The sequence below is a fragment of the Phacochoerus africanus genome, chromosome 8 (assembly GCF_016906955.1).
Source record: "Phacochoerus africanus isolate WHEZ1 chromosome 8, ROS_Pafr_v1, whole genome shotgun sequence".
Taxonomy (NCBI): Eukaryota; Metazoa; Chordata; class Mammalia; order Artiodactyla; family Suidae; genus Phacochoerus; species Phacochoerus africanus.
In genome coordinates this window covers 99,057,521-99,080,930 of record NC_062551.1, presented here as the reverse complement: position 1 = coordinate 99,080,930, position 23,410 = coordinate 99,057,521, and the positions used below count along the sequence as shown (strand labels likewise).

General features: G+C 42.7%; 1 protein-coding gene across 6 annotated transcripts in view; it reads left to right on the top strand.

Annotated features, from left to right (window-relative positions):
* Nucleotides 1-23,410, top strand: part of PTPRM (protein tyrosine phosphatase receptor type M) — a 749,971-nt gene that overhangs the window by 598,773 nt on the left and 127,788 nt on the right. For 2 of the 6 annotated variants that reach the window (XM_047793745.1, XM_047793742.1), the window contains exons 16-19: nucleotides 98-172; nucleotides 397-423; nucleotides 4,648-4,659; nucleotides 5,377-5,564. In XM_047793745.1, coding sequence (XP_047649701.1) covers nucleotides 98-172; nucleotides 397-423; nucleotides 4,648-4,659; nucleotides 5,377-5,564 — 302 coding nt within the window. The remainder of the gene's footprint in view (nucleotides 1-97; nucleotides 173-396; nucleotides 424-4,647; nucleotides 4,660-5,376; nucleotides 5,565-23,410) is intronic. The other 4 variants (XM_047793743.1, XM_047793746.1, XM_047793747.1 and 1 more) reach the window with 2 other exon arrangements.

Below are 23,410 nucleotides of genomic sequence, written 5' to 3'. Positions count from 1 at the left end.
TCAACAGCCTAGCCCACTGTGATGTCCTGGGGAGCAGGACCAAATTTTCAGACGTTGCCTCACTACTCCTGCTAACTCGCCTTTCCCTTATTTACAGCTGTGTCTTCACCATCGTCCTTTACAATGAAGACAAACACCCTGAGCACATCGGTGCCTAATTCCTATTACCCAGGTAACAGATTTTTCCGTTGTTTCACCTCTTCATAACCCCTTAGCAGTCAGAATCAACCAGTACTCGTGTCCAAGATGCTTTAGAAGCTTAATGTGTTTGATGTGTTGTAACCCGATGCTTTTCTATGGCTTTCTACGGGAAAATTGGGGGGGCCTTTCATCAGTCATTTACTGTTCTTTCTCTTTTTACTTTCTCTGCATTGACCTGCTTATGATGTATGACAGACCCATTTGTGCCAACTGCAATTTTAGGTGAGAACATTTCCCTTTATCACAGTTGATTACAGGAGTAATTTAGAGAGTCAGTGGCCACTCTGTAGGAGTCGGGAGTTTTAATTCTGTTGATGCAGGGATTGTAACCAGGACACGGGGGTGGTGGATGGTCTGGAGGGGTGGGGGGGGTGGGGATAGGTAATAAAAAGACTTTCTCCAAGCAGTCTCCATTGCTAAGAAGGGCTGGTCGCATGTGTGTTGGGAATGATACCAAAAGGTTCCAATGAACTATCCCGGCTCTGGCGCTCTTCCTTTCTAGGTTCAGAATGTAAAATCAGGTTCGATCCCAAGGAAAAATACAGAATGTCATCACTCAGCTGTGTACTTGCAAGAGCGGAATTCTGTCCAATGAGACAGTCATAAAAGTGAAAATAGCTTCTTATTATTTTCACTTACTTCTAAGCACTAAAAACTTGCCGTTTCGAAAATAGCATTTTTCTAATCATGCCCAGTGGTGTGCATAAAAATGATCCCAGTCAAGTTTTAGCCCCCTCCCCCTCCTCGGAGCCACGCAGGGCACACCTAGTGCTCCAAGTGTCTGTCACCCAGTGGAATTTCAAAGGAGCCGATGTTCTCAACAGCAAAATGACAAGGTGACACTTTATAATCACATGGTTTATTATGTGTCACATGTCACTGGAAGTGACATAATATGTTAGCCCAGTGGGGCAGAATGCAGTGACAGTAGGAAATAGTCCCAGCGGGGGGGAGCGGGGGCGGGGGGGGGAGGTCCCCTGGGTCCAGATATAAGAAGGGTGAGGAGAAAGGTTGTTGCCTGGCCGTGGCGGAGCCAAACCAGCATGAGCTGCTCTTGCCTTTGAGACACCCCGTTAACTCATCCTGGCTGTGTTCTCCTTCTAACCTCACCAAAATCGGCGAAGCACCAATGACGTCGGGCTGTGTCAGGACCCAGCCCAGCCCAGGCTGCATCCTGAGTCCTGCAACTCCCGTTTCCCAATTCTCTTTACAAGGATTTATATCTCTGCAACATAATTTTCCCCCTGTGCTTCTCTTTTCTCTAAGTTGTTACGATTTTCGTTATTGAGGGTGATTTTTTTTTTCTCCTTTATGGTGTTTTCTGGGCTTAATTAAGCAATTTTCTTGCCGGAGACAAAAAAAAAAAAAAATGAACAAAGACAGAAGTTGAAGAATTAACCTAAACCCGAATTTTTGAATTTGTGTCATTTTGAAGACTAATAAACAAACCCCACTAAAGCTACCACCTTTTAATACCAACTGTAAGGGAACGAAAGCTGTTTTTTTATCTTTTTCCTAAGTGAGGGGCACAGGCTAATCTTAGGCACCCGAACAATGCAATCTACATACAGATGACATTTGCAGACTCTCTTGAAAGGCGAAGATTTGTGATTTCTTTGTGTGCCTGGCACTCATTCCGTAATTCCTCTAGTGGATGTTCTGACCTTGGGGGAGCTGTGAGTGGGGAGGGCTGAGATGTGCATTGTCAGAGGGAAGAAAATGTTCAGATTTCACAGCAGGATTTAGATAAGCTTATTAAACAAATACCATCTTTTAAAGTCAAGGCTTTGTTCTTAGGAACACTAATGGCATCTTTTAAAGTTGGTTAGGCTTCTTTACAGAGAGAGCATCACGAACAGACAATTCACATAGCAAAAATGATGCGCATTGTGAAAAATAAGTCAGCCAGATCAACAAATAAGCAGGACCATGTTGAGTGGGTACCAACATACCCACGTGACCAGTGGCGGTGCTCGGGAACTATGCCTTCCACGTTACTCGGTGCAAAGGTGAATCTACATGTCATATAGGTTATCACTTGAAACCAGGCAAAGAAGATAAGCCACACATCTGCTCTGGCATTTTTTGGAAATAGTGATTTTATAATTTATACCAAGGCAAAAAGACATGTTTTGGGAGTTCCCTTCATAGCTCCGAAGTTAACAAACCTGACTAGGATCCATGAGGACGTGGGTTTGATCCCTGGCTCAGTGGGTTAAGGATCTAGTGTTGCCATGAGCTGTGGTGTAGGTTGCAGACGAGGCTTAGATCCTGCATGGCTGTGTCTGTGGTGTAGGCCGGCAGCTGTAGCTCCGATTCTAACCCTAGCCTGGGAACTTCCGTATGCCACAGGTGTGGCCCCTAAAAAAAGAAAAAAAAAAAAAAAAGACATGTTTTGTTGTGACTCAGAGCTTGGCACAATTTAATCCTCTGGAGCCTCTTATTCTCACGTGCCAAGGTGCCCAGGCCTAATTATAAAGCTTCTTCAGTGTGCCTTTATATCATTTTCTTTCCAAAAAAAATTAGATAAATAGATGGATAGTTGGATAGCTAGGCAGGACCTGCTTAACATCAAAAACAGCATTCACTTCAAGATTTTTCAACTGGTTTGTTGAAAATTCAGGATAATATATTAAAGAATGTAGGTGGAATGAATTCTCAGTTCTTAGAAAACCATAGGACTGTTAGTGAGAGGCTTTATTACTGATTTCTTCTTAGGCATAATTTTTAATTTAAAAATTGTCGGTGGGTAATTTTTAACAACTATAAGATGTTAATGACAAATGATATATTTTATCACTTATGATTCTTTTTGAAGAAGTCACAGGAAACTGATTAATCACTAATTTTGGTGGAATCAAGATTTTCTGTTAGTGTAGGTGACCCAATTTTAGAACAGATATCACACAAGAAACCTTTTATTTCCTCTTTTGCATCTGTGTACTAGGTAATAGTGTTGTTTTCTCAGATGATCTCAGTTGTGTTTAAATGCTTTGAGATGTGTCCACACAGTAATGAAGTCAAGATGTCATAATGCAGTGGGGGACAGCACATGCAATGTGACAGTGGTGGCCGCTCTGTGGCCTTCAAGCTTCCAAGAATGCCTCACCCTGGGATCAGAGCACTGCTAGGTCTCCATCGGAACCATGAGACAGACCACATGATTCCTTGAGGGGAGGTTTAGAAGGTCAGCCCACAATGGAGGGCATTTAATTATGTTCATCCCCAAAGATACAAAACTGAGAGAGTGAGAGAGGCACGGGGGGAAACTAATTACTGTTCCATTTATTTGAGAATAAAGAACAGAACTTCCTGCTGGAGCAGCTAAAAGCTCCAGGGATTCAGAGCTTCAGCAGGGAGCCTCACCCCGCTTTGTGAGCCTGGCAGCTGTCAGCCAGCAAATCTGATGTACAAGTGTCCCAGTTTATTTGCGACTGTCCTAACAGAGGGGAGCATATGAATTTCTAAATTTCAAAGCAAATCCAAATGAAAAAAAAAAGTCATAAAATCAACCCTCCACCTTTTTTATTTTGTCTTTGTGTCTTTGGCCACCTTGTAGTGATCCAGGTACCATTTCAGCAGCAGCACATAGCTACACACCTGTGTGCCACCCTCATACCATGCATCCCAGGTGCTTTGCGATGCAAATGGAAGTGAGGTTTCCAAACCAGGCCCAGCTCACCAAATTAAACTAAAGTTCCTTTGGAGCTGAACTCCTTTGTTTAAACAAACAAACAAAAACCCATAGCCGAATTCCCTATTGATAAACAATCTGGTTGTTTAAAAAAATTGAACGTATCTTTTCTTATATGTTTTCATTCTTTACACCTGAAATCAATTTTGATTTAATGTTCTCATTTTAAGTGACTTTTGCACTGTATTTTGATGAGACACATCCTCAATCATAAAATGGCTAAAGAGATTCAGCATTTTTTTATGTGTTAAACCTGTAGAATGTAGAACCCTTAACCTAATAGCACTTTCCTGCCTAAGACATTTTTTAATAGCTACAATTTTCTGCAGTTCATAAATCTAATTTTCTTGGAGTCTTCCATTAAAATATGGCCTCTTTAGGCTTATTTGACCAAATTTTGACATTAATTTTGCAGTACAATTTGGTTGACTTGTTCAAGACATTTTAAGTGAGAAAATGTGTCAAGTACAAATAAGACTTATTTAGTCATTATTTGGTTCATGGGGGACGAAAAGCAATTAGGATACCATTTTAACCTCCTTTTTGTAATTGGGTGCTTAAATTAAACACCTCCATCCTAACATGATGGGAAAACTGAGGCTTTGCCCTCTGACCACCTGTGACTAGAAAACGTAACTGTAAAATTAAAGCACAAAATAAAAACTACCTGTAATTATTCACGCAGTACTCTTGCTTATGCCCTGTTTCCTTTTTCTCCTCCTCTTTTCTCCTGATATGTATCTTCTTAAAAGTGCCTATAAATGGTAAGTCCCCCCATGCGCCCGCCCCATGGAGAAGGTGTGGAGGGAATGGGGGGGGGGGGTCTTATCTATAGATTTGGACAAAGCCAGCTGGCTCTGCTGTGTGTTGGCCTGCATGTTAACTCTTGTAGAGCATCCCACGAGTGCCGTGTTGGTCCACCGTGTCCTGTCCAGCTTTCTGATCCTGGAGCATGCAAAGTGACTCATCCGACCAGTCCCCATTTCTTTCCCCCCACTTACCCTGGATCTCATGTGTCAAGTCCACATTTTCATTGCTAGCTTCGTAAGCCAACCCATTTTGTGCACTTTTACTTTGCTCATGGAACATTTGTACAGAGTCGATTTCCGTCATCCTACCACCTAGGTCATGAGTCTTGGGAAGAATGCAAGACTGGTTTTGCACCAGGCCTTGGTGAAGTTTCAGACCGAAACTTCAATGTGCTTCAGCACCCGAAGGCTAAAGGATTCTTACCAACCAGCTTTGTCAAAGCAATAGATCGTTTGGACTGCTTTGTAAACACAAAGATTCCTGCCGCATCCCTAACGGTCTCGCCAACCCCATTTATATTTCTAAACCTTGAAATTTTCTTTCTTGCTGAGCCGTCCTGGGGATAGTTGCAGCCGTAGATTGAGGGGATACCAGCAACCGCTTCTTAGATCCTCGGTCACCCCGTGTAGCCCCGGTGGTCCCTCACTTTCTCCACGGCCTTCTTTTCCCAGATGAGACGCACACAATGGCCAGTGACACCAGCAGCTTGGTGCAGTCCCACACCTACAAGAAGCGCGAGCCAGCCGACGTGCCCTACCAGACCGGGCAGCTCCACCCCGCCATCCGGGTGGCCGACCTGCTCCAGCACATCACGCAGATGAAGTGCGCCGAGGGCTACGGCTTCAAGGAGGAGTATGAGGTGAGCACGTAGCCCCCGACCTGGGTCTGGGTGGGACTTCCAGGGGGCCGCTGGAAGGGCCAGGTGTTTCATCCCGGCTCCATTTCCATCCAGCCACCAGGAAGCCGTCACAGGTTGAATGGAAAGAGGAAGGATACTTCTTCCCCTGAGTCTTCATTCCGCATAAATGTGTCATGAGAACAGAGGCACCCTCTGCCCCATTCCTAATCACCTTTCTAGGCTTTTCCTATAATTAAGACCCAATAGTTCTGAATGTTACTTCAGGAAGAAGCTGTCCACCTAAAACTCTTGTAGACCAATCAGGATGTCCTGTGGAGATTAGATGGCAGTAAGGGGACTGGCTGGTGTCACAGCCTTGACAGCTGTCATTGTCCTGCCAGCCCAGGGAGCAGGTCGCTGTCCCAGGATCTGTGCTGGCAGCCCTGGGGACATTTCCAGAAACAGTGATAGACACTCTCACACTGGCTGTAAAATGTAGGCCTCACCCCTTTCACAGCCTCTGTCCTGAGCTAATTCTGTTGGAAAGCTGTTCATGAACTAAAGAGAATTAATTGATTTGAAGAAGGCTGGTTCAGAAGAGCACACCCTCACTGAGAGAGTGTGTGTGTGAGAGAGAGAGAGAGAGCAGAGGTGGGGGGGGGGAGGGGCCTTAGATTTCTCTCTTATTAAATAAAATTAGTTCACAGTCGTTGGTGAAGATTTAGTATCGGTATGCTTACTGTAAAAATAGGATCGTGGAAGTTCCTGCCGTGGCACAGTGGGTTAAGGATCTGGCGTTGTCTCTATGATGGTGCTGGTTTGATCCCCGACCTGACACAGCGGGTTAAGGATCAAGCATTCCCTCAGCTGTGGCGTTGGTCACAGCTGCAGCTCAGATTCAATCCCTGGCCCAGGAACTCCGTATGCTGTGGGTGCGGCAGAAAAAGGGGTCGGGGGAGGATGGTATAGCTGTGTGGCTTTTTAAATCTAAGGATGTGTCCCGGGGACTGCGTCTACCTGACTAACTCTCGGTTGGGAATTAGAGTATTTTTAAAATCAGTTCTTACCACCTCCAAATCCTACTGGGTCCAAACTCTGCTTCTTTCTCCTCTTGGGATGGCCACAGACACTTCATTTTGTGCCCTGCATGCTGCCTTGTCTTGGGTTTAGCTGAATCACCAAAGCCTCATTAGAGCAGTCAGACCCAGGCCACTGCTCCACTTCTCTTAAGACCCAGGCTTTGTCCACTGCAGGCGAGGACACAGACACACTTTGCTGACATATGTGTCCCCCTGTGTTGTCAGTGACTTCAGCTCAGAAGACTACAGAGCCGTGGAAAATCACCCAAACCGGGCCCCGGGGGTTTGATTTAAGTCCAGAAAATATTTCCAGATGAAGTTCTGCATTTTAGCCATCCTGAAATTCTTCGGTTTACCTTCAAAGATTTAATGTATAATTCACTGAAATTGACTGCCTTTGCATATTTCCTCCTGAACTTTTAAAGGCTAGCTTAGAAATTAATAGGATTAAGAGCAAGCCTTCCAAAAGCATTAATATCTTATGAAAGACAAAATTAGGTTATTGAGAAAATAGAAGCCTAATGAATAGAGCTGATGTCTTTAGTTCTCTCCCGTCTTCTGGATGCAGCTATGGCTCTAATGCTGATTAAAGATGTTAATGTCAAAGAGATTAGTTATAGACTCAAGTAACAATTCATAAAATAACCTGAGTCCAGTTTTTCATGGACTATTTTCAAATACCAACCTTAGGACTTCCAATAACACACCATAGATAGCGCAAATGTGAAAATATGCAGGAAATTAGTTCTTATTCAAATCTCCTGAAGAAATATGATGTGTAAGTACAAACTGAAACTCTTTATACTCCATTTAGGCATGTTATAATTGGTGATTCATTGAGTTGTTATACTCTGAAATAAAATGTCATTAATTACATTTTAAAGAACTCTTTGGCTCATGCTCGCTATTCAGTGGGTCAGGGGGACTGTTTAAAAGTAACATATAGGGGTATCCTAAGCCATCATGTTATAGCTTAAAGTTACACAGTGTTATATGTCAATTGTATCTCAATGAAGCTGGCATGGGGGAGTAAAAACTTTTTAAGGCCGAAACCATTATCAGCTTTAAAAAAAGGGGGGGGAGGAGGAAGGGGAAAAAATGATAAAAGAACATATATGAAAGAAGAAAGATAAAACAAATAGGAAGGTGCTATTGGGAGAGACCTGAGATGGAAAGATCTGACAGGGATAATCCTAGCACGCAGTAATTTTTGGGTCATTGATTCCCTGGGGGCCAGGGTAGGGATGTGGGCGGTGGGGCCATGGGGGGACACAGTCAGTGGGACCAGAGGAGCGATGGTGGTAGGAGCTAAACCCGTAGAGTGGCCACAGAGGGACAAGGACACTGGCTGTATCTCACCTCCAGCCCAAATCCTTGCCTCACTTCAGTGCCCACAGGATCCTTGGGTGAATCTGGAAAATCCGTATGCAGTTGTGTTTTAAAGGTCACTTGGCTTTAGAACTCTAACCAAACGTACCTCTTCGAATCTTGCAGTGAATGTGCATCCTTCTCTTAAACCTACACGGACCGTCAGGTCTGTGTGTCTGCCCAGTGTGGTTGGAATTTCATGGATCAGATACTGAGGCTGAGGTTTGGGAAGGGGTTCTGGTACCAGACATTCCAGCTCAGCCTGGGTCAGACTGTCTAACATCCTGGGCCTCAGTGTCCCCATCTGTAAAATGGGATGACTGTAGTTATCAACCTCATAAGTGCATTGTGAGGATTTGCTCATGTAATGCCTCAGACGTGCTAGAACTGAATCTGACGTTCATGGAAGCATGAGCTAGTAAAGGAGGAAAGTACTAGTTTATAATAGGCTTCAAAAGAGGGTGTTCACACAGTGTTCTTTACAAGAAAGCTGTGTCAATGACCATTTCAGTGCCTCTCCTGTATTCAGTGCTCTGCGTAGATGGAGCCCATCATTATATAGAAAAGGCTCAGTACATTTTTTGCTTCATCTATAGAGCTAGGCAATTCCCTCGCCAGGTATCATATATATCATCAGAACTTCCCATTAAAAAATAACTTAAGCAGAGTTCCTATTGTGGCTCAGCGGTAACAAACCTGACTATTATCCATGAGGATGCAAGTTTGATCCCTGCCATCCCTCAGTGGATTGAGAATCCCACGTTGCCAAGAGCTTGTGGTATAGGTCGCAGATATGGCTTGGATCTCTCGTTGCTGTGGCTGTGCTGTAGGCCGGAAGCTACAGCTCTGAGTCAACCCCTAGTCTGGGAACTTCCATATGCCACAGGTGCAGCCCTAAAAAGCAAAAAAAAAAAAAAAACTTAAATAGGTAGGTTTAATTCTGTGGATAAAGAGTTTGAGAACTGAGAAAAAGGTTAAATATTTTTTTCTAAAAAATTGGCATATAGTTGACTTATTATATTAGTTTCAGGTGTACAACATGGTGACTTGATATGTTTATAGATTATGCACCAAAGTTATTGTGATATTATTTACCGTACTGCTGGTACTGATCATTACATCCTGTAACTTATTCTTTTTTTCTTATAGTTTACCAAATAAAATATAGTGTGCTCAGTTAAACCTAAACCTCAGATAAACAGTGAATGATTTGTTAGTATAAGTATGTCCCAGTGGTGCTTGGAACATACTTGTACCAAATCGTACTAACTGTGTATATGAAACTCAGTTAATATCTTAAAATATATGCTGTCACCTTTTATTGTTGAAATAGTATTTTCATTTCTATGAAAAGTCCTAAGAGATGATGTAACGATAGGCCACAGAATATTTTTTTAAAAAAACAGTTGTCCTATTAGTGTCTTTGCAAAGTCAGATTTAGAGGAAGGTTTAATTTAAGTCATACTCGTTAGTTTACTGGAGAGTACCTAGCACTTGGAATGAATCTGACACTGCTTGGGATGGAGGGCTGGGGACACAGAAGAGACTGCTTGCCCACAGAAGGCTCACTCAGCAGGGGACACGGTCACAGAGTGTTTGCAGTGCCTCCAGAAAACCCTTCAGGGCAGATTTGCATTAGTACTTTGAAGGCCTGGAGCAAGATGGAAAGACGAGCAAGATGACTTTTTCCTCGAAGGATGAGTAGGAGGTGTCCAGGAGATGGCAAAGGAGTGGGATTCTGGGTAGACATGAAAGCAAGAGAATGCGGCAGTCAGGGCTCTGTCATACAGGGCACGGTGTCCCACAGAGAAGCTGGGGCATCATTCCAGCTGCCATTGGAAGAGCAGAAGGATGTTGGTAACATCCGTCTGATTCCGTACTTGGAGGGAGATCTCTTCATACAAATCACTGAATTTTTTTTTTTTTCCTTTTTACAGCCTCACCTGCGGTATATGGAAGTTCCCACACCACATGTTGAATCAAAGCTGCAGCTGGTCGAATCAATCTATACCACAGCCACAGCAACTCAGATCTGAGCCACATCTGCAGCCTTTGCTGCAACTTACAGCAACACCAGATCCTTAACCCACAGATCGAGGCCAGGGATCAAACCCATATCCTCACAGATACTACGTTGGGTCCTTAACCCACTGAGCCACAACGGGAACTCTAAACAGCTTAATTTTTAAATGCTGTTGTACAAGGCACACAGGAACTGCTTTAACAATAATAGACAACAGCCCCCCAAAAAAAAATAAAAGGAAGAGGAAAAATGTATTTACTGAAAAAGTGTAATAGAAACTGCATCCCTCTAGCCTCTTTTAAAAAGTACAGAGCAATGCTTGGCTCTGAGACTTGGCGAAGCAATGAACCACCTTGACACTGACGCCTCCCTGGGGATGAAATGCCAAGAAAGCCTCAGGTTGCCGTAGAGACCTCAGCATAACTGCCCCATCGGCCTTTCTGGCTTTTTTTCAATCAATCCATGGACATCAGGAAACATCAGCCATTTAGACTGTAAAGTAGTTTTGAAAGAGTGAGCTTCTCTCTGTTGGCACTGTTTCAACCAATCCATCTTCATCTTTTCCAAGATAGCGATGTCTGAAAACTGGCCTGAGCCCTGGAAAGGTTCATTACCACTCAAGGAGCCGACAGAAGTGCATCCAAACCAGAGGGGAGACGGGGTGGGATAAGAGAGCAGTGCTGAGCGCAGATCTCTTATTTGATTTTATTCTAACAAGATGGTCATATGGCACCTCTCATCGGGGAAATGCAATAATTTGATTCAAAAGCAACTCAGACATGACTCACAATAGAAAAGTAAACAGGCAGAACTGAACAGAAAATGGCAAGTTGTCAGCAGAGAACGGATGGAGGCTCTCGGGAGAACAACGAACCCAGTGGAAGGGCCGGTTTGCTCATGTTGCTACCGAAAGGGAGCCAGTCTCTCTCCCACATGGAGAGCCAACCCCCTGAGGAAGATCAATGATTTTACCAGGACTGAGAAAGGAGAGGGTTGTACTCAGGGAGGCGGGGCCTGAACCATCCACCCCTGCCTTTATCACCTGGAATGAAAAGGAAAATTCTCCAGCTCAGCTGCGAGCCAGGAGGCCCCGCCCTGGACCTGGCAGCATTACTGCTGCAAACTGCTCCCAGCTGCTGAGTGGGACAGAGGGGGTCCCAGCCTCACAGGTGGCCCTGCAGAGTTGGAGAGCCAATTCCTGCCCCTCTGGCGTCCCCAGAGGGCCTTCTTTGGTCCTCAGTTTTTGGACTGATCCCAAGTGTCTTTGGGATCCAAGCAGAGAAACGTTGACCTTCTGCAGGAAAATGGTTGTGTCCTTCTGAGAGGAAGTACGTTGCCCTCATTGTAAAATTAAGATCAAGGAAGGACAGCAATTTAAAACCACGTCCACCAAGTGCCTCCTGGAAAACACAGGTGGTACTATTTCATTAGCCAATAATCAATGTCGTTCGGGAGCACAAACATTTATCTTCCAGTCATGAGAGCCGAACTGTATAAAGCTAAGTAATTCCTGGCCGCTCCTCTTCAAAAAATACATGTGTGTGTACATACATATCTAAAGGTATTTAGAAAAGCGCTACCCTGACCGCACCTGCTTTTCTCCTGTGTGTTTCTCTAGGACATGAACACACGTGATTAATTTTATAATTGAGTGTGGAGATTGTTTTTGTGCTCAATTTAAACTTGAGGATTGGAGACTTTATGCTAGAATCTTCAGGCTTAAGTATAACTTAAGCGTTTTTCCAAGGAACCTGGATTTAAAAAAAACAAAAAACAAAAAAAATGTAGCTCCTTGGAGATGTTTTTAAAATATGTGGATTGTATATTTCCCCCTCTCATCTTTCCCTCTGTTTTCTAAGTAAAACAGCCAATTTTGGTAAACAGAAGCCCAATGTTCTATTTGATGCCTTTGTCTGTATTTGACAATGTGTGGCAAGCTAAGACGGTATTGTTATTAAAATGTCTCACTTGACCTCCAAAATCAGTGAAAACTGGAAAGAGAAAACCACTCCCTGAAAACCACCTCCTCCCCACGGAGGCTGCAGTTCTCATTCCTGTTGAAAGGCCCTTAGTCAGAAAGGCCATCAGCTGGGAAGACAGGCCAGCATCCTCAGGTGAGCAGGCTGCAGCATGGGCAGGAGGGTGTCTGTGCCTGGCTTCTGCCCGGTGGGGGGCTAGTGGGCAGAGAGGGAATTGCAGGTACAGGTATGTCTAGAAACGTTCTAAGGACTGTGGCCCCCTTGCTTGGTTTTGAGAACAGAGACGGGCGGGGGGGGGGGGGGGGCAGGTGGAACAAGAGGTGCTTTGTGTTCTGTACCTGCTGGAACCATTGTGACCCAGCTGGGCTGTGCTTGTGCGTGGTCCACAGTGGAGGCGCCCCCTCGGCTCACCTCCAGCCCACACAATTTTCAGATGTGCTTTTCCACTCCCTTTTCATATTCTGAGGCACCAGCTGAGTCCATCAATCGCCACAATCAATGCAGGTTATTTTCTGTCCCACAGGATACAAAACAAACAAAACAAAACCATTGAAAGCCAAGGATGGGGAGTTTGGGGAGCCTTGGCGAGCGCTGCAAATACATTAAGAATCGAAACAGCTGCGCCTGCAATGGCTGCAGCAGCCAAGTGAGTTTTGACATGTTTTTTTTTTTTTCTTTTAATTATTATGGTGATGCTGAGCCAGGTCCGTAAGAAAATGATAAAAATTCTAACTGGAATTTTGAGGCTGCTTCTCGCTGTTTGGGGCAAATCAAGTGAACCTGTTTATGAATACTTTGTCAGTAGATGAAAATTTCTGCAGATTTTTAAATAACGCAGCAGAGACAGTTGATTTTACTACGAATACTTGGTAGATTTTTTTCTAACCTGCGAATATAAAAGTGCCTGTGTTATTCGTTGAATGCGCCATGTCATCGTGCTTGCTTTCAAGGCCTCGTAAGTGTTAGCCAATTTTTTTTTTAAAATCCAGTCTCCTTTTGCCCCACCCCTGATAAGATCATGGACTCAGAAAACTTCAGAAAATTTGGTGAAAAACTATTTCCCACAATTTTCCATCCTCCTTCTGAGATTCGTGGTGGAAGACCTTTTCTAGTTTGTGTGAAGTCCGTTTGTTGGCCCTCTGGTTTCCATGTTGAAGGGGTCATTAGAATTTTCTTTATGTCCCCTGGAGGAGTCAGGCACCGTCCCCACTTGTTGACATGCTTTTAGTGTCAGATGGCGTTAGCCTCAGGACGGGGCCCAGAGGGGACTGCCAGGGTGCCTGTGCCCCAGCACCTGCCACCTTCTGGCATGCCTGGCGTCAGCTGGATGCTGTCATTCCCCACTACCTCGGCCCATCCGGCTTTGACAGTGTCACCTTGCCCGCCCTCACCCTCCCCTCCAGTCAGCAGCGCAAGCCCTGCCTACCTCCCCACTCGCCTTTCCAGTTCCGCCCCTCCCTCCCGAGCCCACTAGCCACCCACATCTCCTGCCCACACCCTAGAAACAGCCCCCAGCTCATCATTTAATCTCCCCTTTCAAATCTGTCCTACACTCTACATCCAGCTTTCTTTGTGAAACCTAGATGTTAGCCCATTTGACGCCAAAAGAAACCCGCTCTGGAGTCTTTGCGATGATAGGAACCCCCTGAGTAGAGCCACTCGGTGTCCAGGATGTGGCCCCAGCCTTGCTCCAGGCTTCAGTCGTAGCTGCGGCTGCCTCCCTCCCTGAGCCTCAGGGCCCAGCTCCTCTGGGTTACTCACCACCTCACACCTAAACACCTAAGCACCTTGCTCTCGCTAGGCCCCTTCTGGTCATGGATTCTGTCCGGAATGACTCGCAGCTCCTCCATCACCTGCCAGATCCCTTCAGACCCAATGCAGGTGTTACCTCCTCCTGAGGCATCCCCACCCCCGATCTCCCAGTCAGAGAGACCGTCTGTCCACAGTCTTATCACAGGCAATGATAATACAGAGGGCAATGTAATATTGATCATGTAGTAGGCACTTCGGTAATTGATAATTCAATAGGCAGTGTAATAATTGCTAATACAGTGGGCAGTGTGATAATTGATGATAGCTTGGGCAATGTGATAAGTGATAATGCAGTGGGCTGTGTAATAATTGATAATGCCGTGGGCAATGTAATGATAATGCAGGGGCCAGTGTAATAGTTGCTAATAGAATGGATAGTATATTAACTGATAATATGGTAAGCTACATAGTAATTGATTATTCAATAGATATTTGAGAAACACTACTAAATATAAGTTACTTTCCATTTGTTGCACTAATTTCGGTGAATTTCAACATATACATGCCTAGGAGGGGGGAATGAAATTAAAGAGGGAGAGCACTATTAAAAATACCCCCTCGGAATGGTACAGACCATCATGTAGGATCGAGTGGGTGAGCAGCGCCCAACCAGGAAAACTCTGTGCTGACCAACCTGAGCCTCACCCATACCCACCACTTAAAATCAGGAAGCATGGCATGCTTCCATGGGATCATTTTACTTGCTGAATGCCAACCATGTGTTTTAAAATTGAAGATCAATGTCTTTATTCCATGTTTGCTCTAATTTCTTTTTTAACCCCTAAAGTGACTAGTGTAGAATTATCTAGAGCGTTTCATATCATGACTGTTTCAAGAGAGAAACTATATATCATCCTGCACAGAATCAAAGCTCATAAGAGTGATTTGTGTTATCATAGATGTGTTTTGGGGGGAGCAAGGTTTTGAGGGATGGGCTTTTTGTGGAATCTTGCTTGATTCCTAGAATTTGGATGACAGTGTTGATGGTGCCTGCCTTGGTGTGACACCTCATGGGCTAGCAGTCTATATAGATGCCCACACAGAGAAATAGAAAGACATATCTAGCTCTTGCTAAGCACAGTGTTTTACATTATAATCATACCCAGGTACCGCTTGGGAGTGGTGGGATTTACTCCATAGTCTGTTGACTCCAGAGGCGGTGTTCCTCCCACTACCCCGTGTAACTTCCTCAGGCAACACGCAAGAAACACAGACCTGCAGAAGTCAGCCTTGTGTTCTGTTGATGTGACTTGGGATTTCATGGCAGGGGCGTTGTTTTCCTCCAAGCAGTTTTATTTGCTTTGAACTGGTCTGTCCTTTGGCAGAGGACCCAGCCTGCCCTGGGGACCCTGCTGACAGCGCCAACTCTGGTTCATTTCAACTTCTCAGCAGTAGCAGATGCTGCCCGCTAACCTCGCTCAGCAGCCCAGCTCCAAGAGCGAGGTCACTCCGACATGACTCCTCTCCTGCTCTAGCTTCTCCTGGTCAAGTAATACAGGAAAATTACTCGGCAGATAGCAGACAGCCTGGCTTGTCCAAAACCCACCAGGACCAGGGATAAGCTAAAGTCGAGCTGTGGCTCTGGAGTCAGAGACCTCATGGGCTGCCTCCTTGGATTGTTGCATCACTGCCAACCAGCCCCGTAGAAGGAGGGAGAAGACGAGGTGTAGATGTGACATAAGCTGTGTGCAAAAGTGCAGGGTTATCTCAGAGATTCTCTCTGGAAGAGGCTGAGTCTTTTTTGCAGTGAGATGATACAACATATAAGGGAACAAGCTTGGATTGGACCTCCAGGCAGAACCAAGATAACACCTCTAAGCTTTGACTAAATGATGCACAGAATAACCAGTTGAAAAGGTAATTTTTTTTTCAAAGAAGGAGCACTGGGAAGAAGAAAGGACAGTGGATGGGCAGTTAGAGGCCTAGGTCCCAAGTCTTTGACCTGTCATGTCATTGAAGAGTCTTGCTGAAACCCTAACCCCAGACCCCTGAGTGAACCACTTACCTGAGTGTGCCTGGATCAGCTGTGATGACCAAGCGCTCGATGGATATCTCTCCGTCATTACTCAAGCCATCACCTTGGTGATGCCAGACCCCTGCTTTGTTGACGTTGCCCCATGGGTGGGGTGTTTTCCAGTGGGCACCCCTAACCAGCTGCCCGAGAACCGTAGCCTGCCCGTCACTTGGGACCCACGAGCAGTTCCCTGGCCCTCTCTTGCCAGTTTTGAGTATATTCAGCATTTCTAAATGAGGGGGTTTCTACCCCTTCCTCTCTCTTCCCCATTTCAACCTCCTTCCACTCTCACCTATAACCCCGGCTCCATCTCTGAGACACTGGGAAGGCCAAGTTGAGAGTATTCAGTGAAGCTACTAGTACATTTTTGAATCAGGTCCTCACCATGTCCGGAATGTGTTTATGCTCAATATTCCAGTACATCCCTAATCCCCACTGTCCCCTTTGTAAGGACTGCAAGTATTAAGGAAATATATGGATTAATATAAGTAATTTTTAAATTATTTCACATTTTAGATTGTATAAATTCACATTACTGTTACGTCATGTATTATTCAGACCAAAATAATGTTGAATCAGAGCCCATAATCTTTTTGACCCGTCCTGTCTCTGAAAAGAGAGCATGCTGACTCTTCCAACTTCTTTTATTTTTTATTTTTATTTATTTATTTATTTATTTATTTGTCTTTTTGCCATTTCTTGGGCCGCTCCCGCGGCATATGGAGGTTCCCAGGCCAGGGGTCTAATCGGAGCTATAGCTGCCAGCCTACGCCAGAGCCACAGCAACATGGGATCCGAGCCGTGTCTGTGACCTACACCACAGCTCACGGGAACGCCAGATCGTCAACCCACTGAGCAAGGGCAGGGATCGAACCCGCAACCTCATGGTTCCTAGTCAGATTCGTTAACCACTGCGCTACAATGGGAACTCCCCAACTTCTTTTATTGCATCTCCGGAAAATAGAAGTAGTTTTAGGTCCATGATGGAATTCACCTACTATTCAGTGTCTTAGACAACTCTTCACTCCCTTTATCTTCTATTGTTGCCCTTTAGGGACACATGGAAAATCTTTTATCTGTTTGCATCAGAGAGATTACACAAAAGATACTGAGTAATTGTAATGCATTCGGTGCTAATTATAAATACACAGCGTATGTTTTTATATGTATTGTATTTATGTGCTTTAGGTAATTATGCATTTGCGTTCCTTGCCAATTTTATGGCCAAAATATTTTACTTGGCTGATTACTAAGTGTATTTTAAGCTTACTTCTTGAAACATGAAGAGAATATACTATAAATCCAATTAACGTAATTTATCTGCCCAAAGAGAATGCTTGCTTTTATTTTTTCTCTATTTTAATGATGAAAAACAGTTTTAAGGATGCAGAGTAACAAAACACATTTTTAAAGGCTCCCAGGTCCTGATTTTCTTGTTATTTTCCTTTTAAGACAACACGTAATTTTTGAAAGAAATTTGGATATTTTAAGAAACGTGTAAAGGAAAGAAAAAAGACAATGAAAACTACCCATAAACCTCTCAATGTTCAGTAAGTTCCCACCCAATATCTTAATGCTTTAGAATCTTTATATAAATAGTTTTATGTCTTGTGTTCCCACTTCACATTATGTCACTAATGTGCCTGTGTCTTGGCCCCGAATAGTGCTGGGAATAATTCTTTGGATTTACCTCCATTATTTTCTATAGTTGGATTTCAAGAGGTGGAATTATCGGTTCAAAGTATATAAAATGCTTCAGGTTCTTTATGCATATTGGCAACTTGCTTTCCAGAAAAATTGAGCCAATTCGCACTTGCCATTAGCACTCCATAAAATGCTTACCTCAACACACTAGCACGAAAATAAGCATTAGTGTATATATATAGAGAGAGAGAGAGATAGATAGTCTTGGCCAGTTTGATAGGTTAAAAAAGGAAAAAAAAAGAGTATCTCATTATTGTTCCATTTGAAACAAGACAGCCAGGTGAAAATTTTCCTTTGTGAACTGTTCATATGCTTTGCCTCTTTTTTTTACTAGGGTGTTAACCATACCCACTGACTTGTAAGACCTCTTCTATGCTCGGCTGTCCTTAAGCTTTAATCCCCTGGTCCATGAAAACTGTGGACATTTTCTGCAGTCAGCTTTATGAAGAACTCTGTGTAGTTTGCTTGGAATTCCATGGGCCCCTTTATAATGCTTGGGAAAATTGAATTCTTGGCAATATTGGATCTTTATATCTTAATATGGTTTATGCTTCTGTGTATTTGGATCTTCTTTTATCCTTTTCGGCAGAATGTTCTCCACAAAATCTTACACATCTTTTATTTATGTATGCTTTTTGTTATGGTAATAGCATTTAAAAAAATACATTTCTTTTTATTGCAAGTAAATAGAGTGTGTGTATTTATATGTACACATACACACACCACACACACACATATGCTGTTGCCTTTGTATATTGCTCCTTTTCCAGAAGCATTTCTTAGCAGTCTTTATCTCAGTTATTTCGCTGTAGATTATTTTAGAGTTTTCCATGGAGAAATCATGTCAACTCTCATTACTGAGAATTTTGTTTCTTCGTAATCCTTATATATTTTATTTATTTTTCCTTGCGTATAAAGCTGACTAGAACTTCCAGCACAACATTGAATAAAACTTAGGTTGGCAAGCATCATTGCCTTTGTCCTGGTTTTCAGAGAAAAAGCTTTTAATGATTAACGATTAGTTATAATTAGTTTAATTCCCTTCCATTTCTGGTTTATTAATATTATTTGCCATGGATAAATACCAAACTTGATAGAAGGGCTTTTTCAGCCTTTATTGTTATATGAAATAATTATTTTCTCTCTTTTAACATCCAAGTGTGGTAAATTCATTAATATAATTAATATTCTAACATTGAACCAACCCTTCATTCCTGGAATAAACCTGACTTGGTACTAAAGTACTAAATATTGCCATGTACTAAATATTGCGAAAGACTTTTCATAGTGATTTTGGTATCTATGTCTTTGAGTGACTAGTCTCTCCATGATCCTTCTTATATTTCTATCTTCTCATTTTAGAATGAAAACTATATCCGCTTTTTAAAATTAATTAGCATTTTCTATTCTTTCTATTCTCTTAAAAGAGTTCATTGTAAGTTCAAATTATCTTTAGAATTCACCTACAAAACTAGCTCATGGTAAAATTGTTAATTACTAATTTCTTTCAATAGCTATAAGACTATTCTGGATTTCTAGTTTTTCTCACGTTAGTTTTATAGTGAATATTTTCAAAGGAATTTTGCATTTTGTTTAATTTTTTTACTCGGGTATACATTTGTTCATATTTTCATATTATCTAGTTTTCTTGTCTGCACTCATGTTCCTTTTTTATCATCATTAACAGTGTTTATTTGTACTTTTTCTATTCTTTCTTGACTATTCTTAACATTTTGTTGGTTTTATTAGTTGCTTCAAAGAGATAACCTTTGGCCTTGTTGATCATTTGCATGGCATTTTTTTAAAAATCTCTACTCTTCCTGACCTTTATTAATTTCCTCATCCTTTCTTTGAGTTTATTCATTCTTTTTCTTAAGTGATGTGCTATGAACACATTAATTTTCAGTCATTCCTTTTAAAAATTTTTTATTACAGTATAGTTGACTTACAATGTTTCTTCAACCTCTGTTGTATAGCAAAGTGACCTTTTTCTGATATGTGCATTTATTTAAACCTAATTTGGGGAGTTCCCACTGTGGTACAGTGGGTTAAGAATCCAACTGTAGTGGCTCAGGTCACCACAGAGGCATGGGTACAATCCCCAGCCCAGCACAGTGGGTTAAAGGATCCAGTGTTGCCCTGGCTGTGGTGTAGATCGCAGCTGTGGCTTGGATTTGATCCCTGGCCTGGGAACTTCCACATGCCATGGGTGCAGCCATAAAAGAAAAAAAAAAAACTATTAATTTTCCCTCTAAGTAACAGTTGAGTAGTTACCATTGAATGTTTTTTTAATTTCCTTGCAATTACTTTTTTGACCCATGCATTATTTAGAGCCATGTGAGTGCAAGAGTGTGTGTTTTATTTCTCCATGCATGAGAAATTTTTTGGTTATCTTTTTATTAATAATTTCTAGCTTAAATGTATTATGATCAGAGAAAATTCATTGGCACTTGTGGACATTATTTAGAGCCTTACACATGATCAGTTTTCTTAAACATTTTGTGCATTCTTAATAACAGTGCTGGGGGCCATGTTCTATATATTTTTAGATCAAGGCTTTTTAAAAATTTGCCATTAAAATTTTACTAAGTAAGTTTACTAGCTTTTTGCCTGTTAAATCTGTTACTGAAAGAGATAGGTTAAAAGAAGTCATATATTTTGAAGCCAAGTTATTAGGTAATTATAAGTTTAGAATTGTGTCTTCCAAGTGAATTGAACATTTCATCATTAGACAGTAATATTGTCGTTAGTTTATTTGGTCTAATTTCACTATAACTATGCCAGTTTCCTTCTAATTAGTATTTTCCTAGATATACTTTCAATCTCCCTATTTTAATTGGGTCTCTTGTAAATAGCATATGGCTGGATTTTATTATTTCTGCTTTTACCTTTAAAAGTCTAATAGCTTTTACCTTTAAAGTCTGCTAAGTTGCCACTTAGTACATTTTTAATTTGTTGTCATTACTGATATTTTTTAATGTCTGTCACCTTATTTTGTGAGTTATGTGTGTTCCACTTTTTCCTATGTTTCTTCCCTCCACCCCACTTTTCTTGCCTATTTTTAATTAGTTGAATTTCTGTCTCATATTTTTCCCTCTACTGATTTGGAACTTATACATTTATTTCTTTTACTAGTCATTATAGAAATGTTAGTGTGTCTATTTTTAAATCTAGAATTAAATTTTTTGCTTAACTTTCTCCTCTTGGATATCTCTCTTCCCCTGTAAATATCTCCTGATAAGGAGATTGCCTGAGAACAAAGGTTCCCTGGAATTTGTAGCAGCTGCAAGGTACTATTTCTTTAATTTGCTCCTTCATGCATTCAGCAGATATCTACCAAGGCCCGCAATGCTAGACCCTGGGATTAAAAAGTTGAATACATACATCTCGGCTGCTATCCTTAAAACGATCCCTTTTTATTTTCTCCTTTGGGAGTAATTAGGCATCTGCCAAAGACCATGTATGTTTCTAACATCCTAAAACCAGGTTTTCAACCTGCTCATCACCTAATTCCAGCAGGGCTTGCAGGCTTGTAACCAAGGCGGCCGGCCTTCCCTTACCGTGGGGCCTCTGTTCCCCTTTGCTTGGTTACTAAGGAGGGTTGTCACACTCGACCATCATCCTCCTGTCACCGGAGATGCTTTCTGCTACAGCTGTTCCTACTTCTCTCCCTCTGGTTGTAGACCCTTTACTTCTGCCCTGGCCCCAGTTCTGCTCGTCATCTTTCCACGTGGGATGTATCCGTGGGTGGACTGAGCATCTTTATCTGACTTCCCTTTGTTACATGCATCTCTAGTTTTGGTCACACACATGAGCTTCTTGCCTGCTCGATGTTCCTCTGAATCACAGTGGTTTTGAAAAAAATGGGATGATATGCCCCACTCTCTCTGCTGTTACCTCTTCTTTCATGCTTCCCTAGGCTCGTCATCCATCTCCCTCTCCCCCTCCTCTCTACCCGTAGCCTGGACTTCAGCCAAGCCCTCACACCTCCCATCACAGCTGTCTTCCTTCCTCTCTTCCTTCCACTGCTGAGCCTTTGGAGCTATGTCTAAAATCTCGGACTTTTTTTTTTTTTTTTGGTGTTATCCTCTTTTTTAATTTATTTTCTTGAGGTACAGTTGATTTGCAGTGTTGTGTTAGTTTCTGCTGTACGGCGCGGTGATTCAGTTATATATGTATGTATTCTTCTTCATATTCTTTTCCGTTATGGTTTATCACAGGATGTTGAGTAGAGTTACCTATGCTGCACAATAACACCTTGTTGTTTATCCATCGCCTTTGTAATAGTGTGCATCTGCTAATCCCAAACTCCCAGTCCTTCCCTCCCCCAGCCCCTCTTCCCCTTGGCAACCCAAGTCTGTTCTATATGTCTGGGAGTCTGTTCCCATTTTGTGGATAAATTCATTTATGTCATATTTTAGATTCCATATATAAGTGATAGTCTATGATATTAGTCTTTGTCTGACTTACTTCACTTAGTGTGGTCATCTCTATGTCTCTCCATGGTGCAAATGGCATTATTTCATTCTTTCTATGGCTGAGAAGTATTCCATCGTATATATGTACCACGTCCTTCTCCATTCATCTGTCAGTGGACACATAGGTTATAAAAGGTCTAATTTTTAAACAAGATCGTCCCCGTGAAGACATCTTCTCAGTTGTCGGAGGCTGGGAGGAATCAGCAGACCCGGGAGTGGTAGTTGGTCTAGATGAGTCTTTCATGAGGTACGTGTGCAGTTCAGCTCAGGGCTTGCCCGTGTTTAGGAACTGTACAGCCTGTCCTGTAAGTCTGCCGAGCAGGAAGGAGGAGAAAATGGAGCTGGATAAATAATTTAAAACGGATGCAAAAGTGCTCTGCTGAAAAACTCCGTGCAGTCTGCCCCTTTTCCCCAGCCCTTTGGAAACTCCTCTCTGTTTTAGTTCTGACTGTGGGCGGGGCACCCACTGACCACCCCCAGCAGGCTCCAGTCAGCATCACCGTGCTCAGAGCATCGCATGGCACGGGGGATGGAACTGATTGGCAGCACTCATTGTCGTGCTGCTCTGTGCCTTCTTGGCCAGGAGTACTTCTTTCATGGAGTCTTCGGTGGTTTATGCATTGTTTAGAATCTTGGTGTCCAGTTATTTTTGTCCAACTTTTTGTTTATAGCCTGGCACAAAGCTTATTAATGCCGTTGACCTCTTACCTATTTTTTTAATTTATTTTTTTCCCACTGTACAGCAAGGGGATCAAGTTATCCTTGCATGTATACATTCCCCTCCCCCCTTTGTTCTGTTGCAATATGAGTATCTGACCTCTTAACTATTTTTAAAAATGTAGGGTGGGTTGCAGAACATGGTGTTTTGTCTCTTTTTTAAAATAGATTGTTTTAACTTCTGCGTTTGAGTTCTAGCCATAATGACTGCATTGGTCAGGTAACACTAATGCTTTTTTATTTCAATAAGTGCCAATATTTGACATCAATGTTCCCATAAAATAAATACTTCTTTATAATTGCTTTTCCAATACTTTTCCCAAATGACTCTTGCCAGTAGTTTTCCCCCAAAATTGTTTTGAGTGGTGGCCGCCATGATTCTTGTGAACTGGCAGTTGTGTCCAATAATTTAATCGGTGCCTGCGCTGTGCTGCCATTGCTCTTGGAGGACCATTTTTCATAATGACATCCCTCCGAGCATTTGTTAAATAATTACACCTATAAATGCTTCCCCACACGGACCCTCAGAAGTACTGTTAGACACTCAAAGCCCTAAAGAGAGGGCATGGGCACCACTGGAAGTGCCCCAACACCCCACTGGGAAAACTTCATCAACTTTGAGCAAGGGTGGGTGGGAGTCAGAGTTCTCTGTCCTTTGGAGACATTCCTGCAGCGTCACTGTCAAGCTCTTGC